The following is a 14,227-nucleotide window of genomic DNA, read 5'->3' as shown; positions in this document are numbered from 1 at the left end:
GATGTTGGTTTGACAATTGAATTTTGGTCATTTCCCAAACAATATTCCACAACACAAATACGTAAAAACATGTTGTCTGACAACGTTGAATCAATGTCGGGTTGTGACGATGTGACCACTGAATTTTAGTCATTTTCCAACAAATATTGTACAAAACAATAAATAAGTTGAAAAAACATGCTTTTTGACGACGTTTAATAAATGTCGGATTCTGACGTTGGTTTGGCAATTGAATTTTGGTCATTCCCCAACCAATATTCCACAACACAAATACGTAAAAACATGTTTTTGGACGAGGTTGAATCAATGTCGGGTTGTGACGATGTGACCATTGAATTTTGGTCGTTTTCCAACCAATATTCCACAACACAAACACAACGTTGAAACAACATGCTTTTTGACAACATTGAATCAATGTTGGGTTGTGACTTTGAAGTGACCGTTGGATTTTGGTCGTTTTCCAACCAATATTCCACAACACAAATACGTAAAAACATGTTTTTTGACGACGTTGAATCAATGTCAGGTTCTGACGTTGATGTGACCATTGAATTTTGGTCGTTTTTCAAGCAATGTTCCACAACACAAATATGTTGAAACATGTTTTCTGACGACATTGAATCAATGTTAGGTTCTGATGTTGATTTGAATATTATATTTTTGGCATATTCCAACAAATGCGTTGAAACAACATGCTTTTTGACAACGTTTAATAAATGTCGGATTCTGACGTTGGTTTGACAATTGAATTTTGGTCATTTTCCAACCAATATTCCACAACACAAATACGTAAAAACATGTTTTTGGACGACGTTGAATCAATATCAGATTCTGACGATGTGACCATTGAATTTTGGTCGTTTTCCAACCAATATTCCACAACACAAATACGTTGAAACGTGTTTTCTTACAACATTGAATCAATGTTGGGTTCTGATGTTGATTTGAATATTATATTTTTGGCATATTCTAACAAATGCGTTGAAACAACATGCTTTTTGACAACGTTTAATAAATGTCAGATTCTGATGTTGGTTTGACAATTGAATTTTGGTCATTTTCCAACCAATATTCCACAACACAAATATGTTGGAACATGTTTTCTGACGACATTGAATCAATGTTGGCTTCTGATGTTGATTTGAATATTATATTTTTGGCATTTTCCAACAAATGCGTTGAAACAACATGCTTTTTGACAACGTTGAATAAATGTCAGATTCTGACGTTGGTTTGACAATTGAATTTTGGTCATTTCACAACCAATATTCCACAACACAAACCCGTAAAAACATGTTTTTTGACGACGTTGAATCAATGTCAGGTTCTGACGTTGATGTGACCATTGAATTTTGGTAATTTTCCAACCAATATTCCACAACACAAATACAACGTTGAAACAACATGCTTTTTGACGACGTTTAATAAATGTCAGGTTCTGATGTTGGTTTGACAATTGAATTTTGGTCATTTCCCAAACAATATTACACAACACAAATATGTAAAAACATGTTTTTTGACGACGTTGAATCAATCTCGGGTTGTGACGATGTGACCACTGAATTTTAGTCATTTTCCAACCAATATTGTACAAAACAATAAATACGTTGAAAAAACATGCTTTTTGACGACGTTTAATAAATGTCGGATTCTGACGTTGGTTTGACAAATGAATTTTGGTCATTTTCCAACCAATATTCCACAACACAAATACGACGTTGAAACAACATGCTTTTTGACAACATTGAATCAATGTTGGGTTGTGACTTTGAAGTGACCGTTGAATTTTGGTCGTTTTCCAAGCAATATTCCACAACACAAATTTGTTGAAACGTGTTTTCTGACAACATTGAATCAATGTTGGCTTCTGATGTTGATTTGAATATTATATTGTTGGCATTTTCCAACAAATGCGTTGAAACAACATGCTTTTTGACAACGTTTAATAAATGTCAGCTTGTAAAATGTTGCCAATTTATGCTTGGCCATTCTTAATTTAGCTTAATATGCTTGAAGAAATGAAATAACTCCCAAAAGTGGTGAATGTGTCGACGCACTGAGGCAGGATGCGAGGCTCCTGGGTGATGACGGCACAACAGCGAGACTCTGACAAGTTTTCCAAGGCTCATTAATGCGCACGCTGACTGTCATACGTCAACTTTAATGGACGTTTGACTGCAGTTAGCCGAGGTGTGCTTTTATTTCTGGATATGAACATTCAGGCTTCACCGGATCATAAAGCCGGAGCGCCGCCATCCGTCATCATCGCCCGTGTTGGCGGGCTCACATGACAAACATCGCACATAAAGCCGGTTATTGTCGGAATATTTCATCCACGCTCCCAGAACTCGGCGTCGTTATCCACTCGGCATTTGTTGTCTCAATTAAAGCGCAGAAATGAGGTGGAAGTGATGGATAATCAATGCTTGGGAATTGGATCGGAATCCTATTTCTTTGCCCTTTTGGTCAAATGAAGTCTTTTCTTGGCGATACAGACGCCGTAATTCAGTTTGCATAAACGGAGCTGCGAGTAAACAAGGTGACGCCGTCTGTGCAGATGTTTGTGGGGAAACATTAGCGGGAGCAAATTATTCATTGAGCAGAGAAGAATGGCCACGCTAATGGCCGCCGACTCCTATTTGCACCCTTAGGAGATAAGTGAAGCCATTAGAAGGTGAACGTGTCCCCGCTAACGAGTCGCAGCGTCGTCTGTCTTTGAACGCCTCAAAGATCTCCCCCCCGCCCCCCCGCGTCTTTGCCCCCTGACCCGCGTGAGGGTTTGCACTTGCAAATGTGCGTGAGATAGTAGCGAGGGAGGAGGCGGAAAGAGATGTGATGTCTGCCAGCGCACAACATCAAGAGAAAACTGCGTCCATAAAAGGCGGCTATGACTGTGAATACTAATAGTCAGTCCGAGCAGGCGTGTCTCTTCTTCCTCTCTGCGGCGGCTGCGTCTCGCTCAAAGCAGGCAACTGAAAGGGCGGCCATGCCGCCGCCTGATCTTGGCTGCCAGAGCAGCTTTGCACAAACAATGAAACACTTCATTGCTTTGATGAGCAGACGCCCGGCACAGGAGACCACAGCATGCTTGCAAAGGTAAGAGGAGACCACAGTATGCTTACAAAGGTAAGAGGAGACCACAGTATGCTTGCAAAGGTAAGAGGAGACCACAGTATGCTTGCAAAGGTAAGAGGAGACCACAGTATGCTTCCAAAGGTAAGAGGAGACCACAGTATGCTTGCAAAGGTAAGAGGAGACCACAGTATGCTTGCAAAGGTAAGAGGAGACCACAGCATGCTTGCAAAGGTAAGAGGAGACCACAGTATGCTTACAAAGGTAAGAGGAGACCACAGTATGCTTGCAAAGGTAAGAGGAGACCACAGTATGCTTGCAAAGGTAAGAGGAGACCACAGTATGCTTCCAAAGGTAAGAGGAGACCACAGTATGCTTGCAAAGGTAAGAGGAGACCACAGCATGCTTGCAAAGGTAAGAGGAGACCACAGTATGCTTGCAAAGGTAAGAGGAGACCACAGTATGCTTCCAAAGGTAAGAGGAGACCACAGTATGCTTGCAAAGGTAAGAGGAGACCACAGTATGCTTGCAAAGGTAAGAGGAGACCACAGCATGCTTGCAAAGGTAAGAGGAGACCACAGTATGCTTCCAAAGGTAAGAGGAGACCACAGTATGCTTGCAAAGGTAAGAGGAGACCACAGCATGCTTGCAAAGGTAAGAGGAGACCACAGCATGCTTGCAAAGGTAAGAGGAGACCACAGCATGCTTGCAAAGGTAAGAGGAGACCACAGTATGCTTCCAAAGGTAAGAGGAGACCACAGTATGCTTCCAAAGGTAAGAGGAGACCACAGTATGCTTGCAAAGGTAAGAGGAGACCACAGCATGCTTGCAAAGGTAAGAGGAGACCACAGTATGCTTGCAAAGGTAAGAGGAGACCACAGCATGCTTGCAAAGGTAAGAGGAGACCACAGTATGCTTGCAAAGGTAAGAGGAGACCACAGTATGCTTCCAAAGGTAAGAGGAGACCACAGCATGCTTCCAAAGGTAAGAGGAGACCACAGCATGCTTGCAAAGGTAAGAGGAGACCACAGCATGCTTGCAAAGGTAAGAGGAGACCACAGTATTTATAACAATATATATGAAATAGAAATAAAATATAAAATTACCTGTGTCGCAGGTTTGTAGGGATGATATAGCCTCTGGGTTTATATTCCGCTCTACCCCGGTATTGAACACAGTATAACAGATAAACCACATAAACCTCGACTATATATATATATATATATATATATATATATATATATATATATATATATATATATATTCAAACCACAACAAAGCAATTGCAAAAGGACTGCCTACCCCCAGACTAAACGACTCTGAAACCAATAAGGAATGTAACTGTCGCAAGAAACCTGATTGCCCTCTCAACGGAGGGTGCTTACAGACATCAGTCGTTTACCAAGCAAAGGTAATACGCAAGGACATTAACACATCCGACACGTACGTAGGATTAACCGAAGGAGCGTTCAAAACAAGATGGAATAATCACAACGCCTCCTTTAGAAACCAGACTTTGCGTAATTCTACAGAACTCAGCAAACACATTTGGAACCTCAAAGACAATAATGTTGAATATTTAATAACATGGCAAGTTGTTGCATCCAGCACACCTTACAACAGTGGTAATAAAAGATGCAACCTATGCTTAAAAGAGAAACTGTTTATTATATATCATCCAGATCTATCATCCCTCAACAAGCGCAGTGAAATCATTTCAACATGCCGCCACAGACGGAAACACATGAGCCAATCACCACACCCTACGCCTGCCTGTACCCACCCACTCTGTGCTCTATATAAACCATTCTATGTGAATGCTTCCATTAAAATCTCCTGATGATTGAGGGAACCCCTCATGAAACAGATCTGTAGAGATGAAGTAGTCTTGTGATTTTTCCCACACCTACATATATATATATATATATATATATATATATATATATATATATATATATATATATATATATATAAATCCCTGCACATACTGTAATATATATACATATTGTACATATATATTTTATTTGCAAACTAACCCTGTTACTTCCATTACAGCTAATAATAGTTTCATGACACTACTTTATTGTGCTTGTCTAGTGTACCTAATATTGTGTCCTGTGCCTTGCATCCTTCCGGTTTTATGAAAGAAAAAGAACACAATCATAGGTTTAAAGTCTGTATCGACCTGTAGGAGTCGGCCACACTGGATCATTAACTATGTTATGCTTGGGAAACTTCAGGGTCTTATCTGCATTTTACAGTCAGGCCAGCCTTACAAATGGGGGGGGGGGGGGGGGGGGGCTACTTTCATGGTCCCCCAACCCCTGCCGCCCCCACCGAGGCAAGCCTTCCTTGACAAATGTTAGGAGGACAGAGGCAAAAGTCGTAATCTCTCAAGCATTTCTAATGAGTTTTTCCCCCACAATTATTTGATAAGCGCAGACGCCAGCGGCGGCGACGCGTGTGATACACTAGCTGCCGCACGCCGCGGGCTTGGGGGGGGGGGGGGGGGGGAGTGGGCGACATTGCCAGCGATACAAGGCGAGAGGCTGGAGTTACTGATCCGGCTCTGCGTATTCTCAGCACACCTTGGACAAACACCCACTGGAGGCCTTAATCCTCCTCCTTGACCTCCAGAGCCCTGCACTCACCACGCTGAGGCCCAGCTGCTCCCTCTGCAGGTAGGGAAGCTTCCTGCGCTCCAGGCCGGCCAGGTAGTGCTGCAGCCGGGAGTAGGTGTAAGGGTAGCAGTAGGCCAGCTGGTACACGTCGTCCTCTCGGTCGAAGCAGAAGGCGAAGGACATGACGTAGTTGCGGCGGTGGTCCGGGCAGCGGTAGTAGTAGACGTTCTTGGCGGGGAGTCTCTGCCTGCCGGACGACATGTTTGGACATCGTTCAATCGGAGGAGAGCTGATGTGGAGAGTTTGTTCGGAGTGAAGAGAAACTCTCACAGAACATTCATATTTCTTTCAATATTCAACCTTCAGTCGCGGTGCAAGCGCAGAGATGATTGAAGATGAATGGTAAATGCCATCAGCAGACATCAGTTAATGACTGTCAACCAGCGTGATGGACAGTGACTGATGTTTATCACGTCTTCATTCCATTTTGTACCACTGACTGGTTGTTACTATAAGCGGTCCCCACCCGGTCCCAGCAGCATTGAACGGATTATCGGCTCAACATTTAAACTGTCCTACACAAGCTTGGTCTTTGAGTCAGGTCGGATACAAAATGTAAACACGGTAGGTTACTGTCAGGTTCAAACACTGATGACTTTATTAAACAAGACAAGCAGCAAGGAATTAAATGGAGACAGAATTGACTTTGGCTCAATTTGAGGAGAAACGTTTGGGCTGTACTCTTCTACAGTCTGCAGCATGCTTTGACAAAAGATTGCACGCCTCCTCTTCTATTTGGACTTCCTCTGATTACATGGCAACAGCTGTTTTTCAGGGACATGGGTGGTAAACAGCCATTGCCTTTGGTTACACAACTGTTAACAGAAACAGTCGCTTTTGTCCTCTTGCCGGGAACTCAATGAAACTCAAAGTTTTGTGATAACTTAGATGCAGTTATTCTGACAGCCACCGTGCTACAAAGAACTAGCAGCTACACGACAGCTAAGCATACAATTGCACACAAGCTAGACCATTGCAATAAGCGTCTGGACAGTGTCAAGTCAAATCTGTCATGATCCCGGATCGTGTTTTTACACACACACACACACACACACACACACACACACACACACACACACACACACACACACACACACACACACACACACACACACACACACATATATTTTATATTGCTACTATGGTACATTTTTTGTCTACTTTAAACCTTTGGTATTATGCCCTTGATTTTTGTGCCCTTGTGTGCATTTATCCTTTCCATCCTTTGTAACTCAGCTACTATGAGGAACAATTTCCCCTTGTGGATCAATAAAGTTTGTCCAAGTCTAAGTTTTAACTATAAAGTAAATGTGTTTCTGTCAGGTTCAAACAATGATGACATCTATTAAACAAGACAAAAAGCAAGGAATTATAAATTCGGCTCAATTGAGGAGAGACGTCTGGACTGTACTCTTGTACATTCTCCATCCTGCTCTGACAAAAGATTGCATGCCTCCTCTTCTATTTGGACTTTCTCTGATTACAGGGCAGTTTCTAAGGCAAGGTGGTCGTAAACAGCCATTGTCTTTGATTACATCAGTTCAAAGAAAAGGTCGTAAAACAGTTCAAAGATGAGGTCCCTGGAGAGGAGTCCTCTTTGCTTTGTTGATCTCGGGTCAAGAAATATCTTTCTGTTGATTACAATACATCAAAGAAACAGAACACCATGTTGCTTCCCATCCTACACAGTGGAGTTTTGTAAGCGTTTTGTTTGGTAATTTCAAAGATTGCTTTTGTCCTCTCGCCGGGAACTCACGGCAACACAAAGTTTTGTGGTAACTTAGACACAATTATTCTGACAGTTTCTGTCTAGTATTTCTCCAGCAATGATAATAAGGCGACATCAATGATTGTATTTTGAGAGGTAATCACTGAAGGCTCAGGCGGGAAACTGCTGGCCCGCCACTCATTTGTCACGCGTACCAAGGAGTGGGAATTTCCGAGTTCCTAGTCGTTGTGACAGCCTGGAACTGTCAGGGTTCCAAGGCCCTCCAAGGAATGACATAGCTGCGGGCAGGTTTAGACGTCTTTATTCATTCAATAAAGACGCCGTCTCTGGTCGGGTCGCTATTCAGCTGCGCCTCCTTCTTCTGCTCGCTCCGCCGTTTGCTTTTCAGCAGCACGTCGTCGTTTCCCTTTTGCTCTCGTTTTCCGTCGCTCTCGTTCTGCATCCACCTCCTGTTGGGTCCGTCTCCTTTCTACGTTTCTCCCTCCCACGTTTTCCGTCCGTCGCCCTTTTACAGAGTCTGAGAGGATTATTTAATTGTGTCCAGGTGGGCGACCTGCACACTTGATCACGATCGCGGCGTCGCTCCTCGCTTGCCGTTCACGCCTCCTCGCCGCCATCCCCGGTGTGCCCTGCCTTGCTGTAAGACTGCCGGCCACGCCTACTCGCCGCCATTTTAGGCCGGGCTCCGGTGTGCCCTGCCTCGCTGTAGGACTGCAGGCCACGCCTCTCCACAGTTGTTTATTAGCAGAAAATACTTTGTTTTGGTAGTCATTTCCAGTCTTTATTTTTCAATTTACCGCTAATTTAACCGTGTTTTCCATCATGGTGTGTACTTAGATCAGGGGTCAGCAACCTTTTTGAAAGCAAGAGCTACTTCTTGGGTACTGATTAATGCGAAGGGCTACCAGTTTGATACACACTTAAATAAATTGCCAGAAATAGCCAATTTGCTCAATTGACCTTTAATAAATAAATCTATATATATTAAAAAAAAAAGGGTATTTCTGTCCGTCATTCCGTCGTACATTTTTTTCCTTTTACGGAAGTTTTTTTTGTAGAGAATAAATAATGAAAAAAACACTTAATTGACTGGTTTAAAAGAGGAAAAAACAGGGAAAAAAATTAAATTTGAAACAGTTTATCTTCAATTTCGACTCTTTAAAATTCAAAATTCAACCGAAAAAAAGAGAAAAACTATCTAATTTGAATCATTTTGAAAAAAAATAAATAAATTATGGAACATCATTAGTAATTTTTCCTGATGAAGATTAATTTTAGAATTTTGATGACATGTTTTAAATAGTTTCAAATCCAATCTGCACTTTGTTAGAATATATAACAAATTGGATGAAGCTATATTCCTAACAAAGATAAATCATTATTTCTTCTAGATTTTCCAGGTACAAATATTTTAAAAGAAATTCAATAGACTTTGAAATGAGATTTAAATTTGATTCTAAAGATTTTTTAGAATTGCCAGAATATTTTTGGGGGAATATTAATCATAAGTTTGAAGCAATATTTCACAAATAGTCTTTGTCGAAAAAACAGAAGCTAAAATGAAGAATTAAATTAAAATGTATTTATTATTCTTTACAATAAAAAAAAAAGTACTTGAACATTGATTTAAATTGTCAAAAAAGAAGAGGAAGGAATTTAAAAGGTAAAAAGGTATATGTGTTTAAAAATCCTAAAATCATTTTTAAGGTTGTATTTTTCCTCTAAAATTGTCTTTCTGAAAGTTATAAGAAGCAAAATAAAACAAATAAATGAATTTATTAAAACAAGTGAAGACCAAGTCTTTAAAATATTTTTTTGCATTTTCAAATTCTATTTGAGTTTTGTCTCTCTTAGAATTAAAAATGTCGCGCAAAGCGAGACCAGCTTGCTAGTAAATAGTGAAGTGAAGTGAATTATATTTATATAGCGCTTTTCTCTAGTGACTCAAAGCGCTTTACATAGCGAAACCCAATATCTAAGTTCCATTTAAAGCAGTGTGGGTGGCACTGGGAGCAGGTGGGTAAAGTGTCTTGCCCAAGGACACAACGGCAGTAGGTGGCGGAAGCGGGAATCGAACCTGCAAACCTCAAGTTGCTGCCACAGCCACTCTACCAACCGAGCTAATTAAGAAAAATAGAGGCAGCTCACTGGGTAGTGCTGCTATTTGAGCTATTTTTAGAATAGGTCAGCAGGCGAAAAATCTGGTCCTTACGGGCGACCTGTTGCCCGCGGGCACCGCCTTGGTGACCCCTGGCTTAGACGCAAGCTGGCTGGTGCCCAAAAAAAAAAAAGCTGACTGCGCTTTGCACCTCCCACCCGATCAATGTGGTCTGGTCAGTCTGCTGCAGTGCACACAACTTCTCTGCTTACACCACCTGTTTTCACTTCACACCCTTCATCCTCGTGACGGGTGAGGCACGTGACCGCCTTTGCCTCTTCTACCTTCCAAATATCTGCAGCACTGTCACTTCCACCAGGGTTCTGACAGTCGACGTAGAAAGTCCACGCCTTGGGGGGGGAAAACAGCTCTGTTGACAAAAAAAAAAGTGGTGCAGATGCCGCGCGGAGATGAGGATAAAGGAGGAAGGCGGTGACTGATTGATGGCTGTGTGGTGTTTGGATCAGGAAGAAAGGTGGTGTGAGGAGATAAGGAGAGCGGGGAGATGGCAGATCCAGGTCTGATAGGCGGGGAGGGGATGGTGGCGAGTGGAGGGATGGCAGGGCCGACTGTAGCGAGCCAGCATCTCTGGCGAGAGACCAGATGGAGATGGTATCAGCCTGCGTGATAGGAACCTGGGTGGGGGGGTAGTGTGGGGGGGTCGGCTGACAATCAAGAAAACGGGACAGACTGTTCGCCGCCGGCTCTCAGAACTTCCCTCGCCCCGAAGGAGGGAGGAAAGACAAGTTTGATGCCTTTGCGCAAACATGTCAGCGTTAAAGGCCGCCCAGGGTTCTGCTCGGGTTCGGAGAGCCCGGCCCCCGTCTTGTGCGTCGCCACCCCCCCGCGGTGATGGCGCTGTCAGCGACGCGGCGAAGACGAGGAATGAGAAAAAGGGACGACGGTGGAGGCCTTCAGGGGTCATGCGGGCCCCCGAGGACAACAACAACTGAGGGAGTGACATGTCATCCAAATCCATCCATCCATTTTCTACCGCTTATTCCCCTTTGGGGGTCGCTGGGGGCGCTGGTGCCTATTTCAGTTACAATCAGGCAGAAGGCGGGGTACACCCTGGACAAGTTGCCACCTCATCACAGGGCCAACACAGATAGACAGACAACATTCACACACTAGGGACCATTTAGTGTTGCCAATCAACATATCCCCAGGTGCATGTCTTTGAAGGTGGGCGGGGCCTATCCCCAGGTGCATGTCTTTGGAGGTGGGCGGGGCCTATCCCCAGGTGCATGTCTTTGGAGGTGGGAGGGGCCTATCCCCAGGTGCATGTCTTTGGAGGTGGGAGGGGACTATCCCCAGGTGCATGTCTTTGGAGGTGGGAGGGGCCTATCCCCAGGTACGTGTCTTTGGAGGTGGGCGGGGCCTATCCCCAGGTGCATGTCTTTGGAGGTGGGAGGGGCCTATCCCCAGGTACGTGTCTTTGGAGGTGAGAGGGGCTTATTCCCAGGTGCATGTATTTGGAGGTGGGAGGGGCCTATCCCCAGGTGCATGTCTTTGGAGGCGGGAGGAGCCTATCCCCAGGTGCATGTCTTTGGAGGCGGGAGGGGCCTATCCCCAGGTGCATGTCTTTGGAGGTGGGAGGGGCCTATCCCCAGGTGCATGTCTTTGGAGGCGGGAGGAGCCTAACCCCAGGTGCATGTCTTTGGAGGTGGGAGGGGCTTATCCCCAGGTGCATGCCTTTGGAGGTGGGAGGGGCCTATCCCCAGGTGCGTGTCTTTGGAGGTGAGAGTGGCTTATCCCCAGGTGCGTGTCTTCGGAAGTGGGAAGGGCTTATCCCCAGGTGCATGTCTTTGGAGGTGGGAGGGGCCTATCCCCAGGTGCATGTCTTTGGAGGTGGGAGGGGCCTATCCCCAGGTGCATGTCTTTGGAGGTGGGCGGGGCCTATCCCCAGGTGCAATGTCTTTGGAAATGGGAGGGGCCTATCCCCAGGTGCATGTCTTTGGAGGTGGGAGGGGCCTATTCCCAAGTGCGTGTCTTTTTTTACAGTCTTTGTTATGACTCGGCCGGGGTTTGAACTCACAACCTAACGATCTCAAAGCGGACACTCTAACCACTAGGTCACTGAGTAGGTGCTGAAAATTGTTGAGTTCAAATATTTAAATTCTTTATTTTTTCACGTTTAATATGTTTTTCAGAAGTGTCTTAATTTTGACAGAATAATTTTGTATAAGTTATCACAAAACTTTGTGTTTCAATAAGTTCCCGGCTGGCAGACAAAAGCTTTCTTTGATCTTACCAAGCAAAAGGCTTGTAAAACTCCACTTTGTAAGATGGGAGGAGACAGGAGGGGTTCGGTTTCTTTGATGCATTGTAATCCACAGGAAGATTTTGTCTTTACCCGAGATCTACAAAGTGGAGAAGAGGCAGGACACCTTTTCTTTGAACAGTTTTTCAACCAAAGGCAATTGCTGTTTATGACCCCCTTCCCTTAGAAACAGCTGTTGCCGTGTAATCAGGGTAAGTCCAAATAAAAGTCGTGCAATCTTTCGTCAGAGCGTGGGTCGACACTGTACAAGGGTGCAGGGTCTACCTGTTACTCCTCAATTGAGCTAAATTGAATTCCGTCTCTGTTTAATTCCTTGCTTCTTGTCTTGTTTAATAAATGTCATCAGTGTTTGAACCTGACACCACGTAAGATCTGTTTTAATTGCTGATGCGGGTTTATTGATCTTTAAACGCGCCAAAAAATAGCTTGGCTTTGCTTGGAATCGGGGCTTAAATTAGCAAAATGAGTCCCGAGCGTGTCCACCGCTGCTGCTCACTGCTCCATTCATCTCACAGGGGGGGTGGAACAAGGGAATTGGTCAAATGCAGAGAGTAATTTCACTACACTTAGTGTGTGCGTGTGACTATCGGTGGTACTTTAACTTGAAATCAAAGCCTATCCAAAACAAACTGCCCTGATGCAGTTTGACGCGGTGGCAGGTTTGAGCAACGCCGAAAAGCAACGTTCCGGGTTTTAAATACCACAGTCCCGCAGACGAAAAAAGTCACAAATCGAAACAAAATAAAATCGGAAGCACATCCAGGAAACATTCCCTGAGGTTTAATCTCGAGCGGCTCCTGTTTGGCAGCTAGCAATTTGTTTTATCTAAATGCTTACCTTCTCCCCTGCCCGGTACCGTGCCGTCGCTCGCAGATGGAATTATCACAACCTGGGATGAGAGGGAAGGTAAAAAAAAACCAAAAACAAACAAACAAAATAAAAAAAAGGCTTTCCTTAGATAAGACGCTCACACGTGGTTTTACAATTCAGCGATTACGGAAACACACCAAGAAGGTCATGGGGTGACTTTATACATGAGTGTAAGAACATGTATATTGTCAGAATAATTTTATATAAGTTATCACACAACTTGTTTGCTTGTAGTCCAGGTTGCCCTGGTTACCATCTACTTGTGCTCACAAAGCTGTCCTTGTTCTTATCGAGCAAAGACGGACAGCTTTTAAATCTCCACTGTGTGCCGTGGAATGTGCCTCGCCGTAGAAGTGTCTGTTTTTCCAGATCTGGACCGCCACAGGAGGGGCTGTATCAGGACCTGAAGTCTTCAAGAAGATAAGGCGGAGGCACAGAGAGGGTGCAAACCCGACACTGCTCCAAGCACATTTTGTTTTAACTGTTTATGACCCAACACAGATAGACAGACAACATTCACACTCAGAAGTGGAAGTAAATTGATGGATGGATGTTTGTAATGTGATCCCTTGCCTTAGAAGCAGCCTAAGCTACGTAATCAGGGAATGCCCAAATCAATGGGAAAGCGCTGGAACTTTTTCCTTAGGGCGTGGGGTGACACTGTATGAGGGTGCAGGTCCACGGGCTCTCCTAATGAGCTAAACTGTATCCTGCCTTTGTTTGATTCCTTGCTTCTTGTCCTGTTTAATAGAAAGTTTGGTGTTTGAACCTGGCACATATAAACTAGAAGAAGCAATTCCTATAGGAATTGCGTGTGAATGCTCCAATGCTGAAGCTGAAGTGAAATGCTGACAGAATGTGGTATCAATGTAAGAATGTTGGAATGGTTTGAATGTTGAAGAGCTGACGCCAAACTTAGGATGAATGTAGAAATGGTTTAAACGTTGAAATCTTTTGAATGTTGGAATGGTTGCGATTGTTGGAGAGTTTGAATTTCCAGGAAAACCAGAATTTGGTTAGTAACTTGGGGAAGTGTCAGGTTGAATGTCCAGGATGAGTGGAATGTGTTGGAATGTTTGAATAGGTTGAAAAATGTGGGAATTGTGCAACTTGGAAAAATGACCCTTTCATTTCAACTGGAAATGTGGGAATTTTGGGAAAAGCAGGATTTTTTGGGGAAAATGATTAAGAGCAAGAATGTCCGTTCTCTGTTCTCCCAACTTACTCCCTTAGCTTTGTTTTGTCTTTTCTGAACTTTTTTGAAGCCTCTTTCTTTGCGCTGTCCTCAAATCTAAACATCAGACATGGATATGATCAGCTGGACTCTTGACCAAATTGACAAAATCTTTTTAACGAGGAAAAGAGGTTCGGGGGAGCCCGGCTGCCCTGATGGAAACATTGTTGCGGGGTACGTGAGAGATTCCTGGGACAAA

General features: G+C 43.9%; 1 protein-coding gene across 3 annotated transcripts in view; it reads right to left on the bottom strand.

Moving 5' to 3' along the window:
- agbl4 (AGBL carboxypeptidase 4) overlaps positions 1–14,227 on the bottom strand; it is an 861,886-nt gene that overhangs the window by 382,715 nt on the left and 464,944 nt on the right. For all 3 annotated transcript variants that reach the window (XM_061882975.1, XM_061882976.1, XM_061882977.1), the window contains exon 5: positions 5,724–5,940. In XM_061882975.1, coding sequence (XP_061738959.1) covers positions 5,724–5,940 — 217 coding nt within the window. The remainder of the gene's footprint in view (positions 1–5,723; positions 5,941–14,227) is intronic.

This window comes from Nerophis ophidion, linkage group LG22 (assembly GCF_033978795.1).
Source record: "Nerophis ophidion isolate RoL-2023_Sa linkage group LG22, RoL_Noph_v1.0, whole genome shotgun sequence".
NCBI lineage: Eukaryota > Metazoa > Chordata > Actinopteri > Syngnathiformes > Syngnathidae > Nerophis > Nerophis ophidion.
Note: the sequence above shows the minus strand (reverse complement) of the source record. Positions and strands in the feature narration are given on the sequence as shown.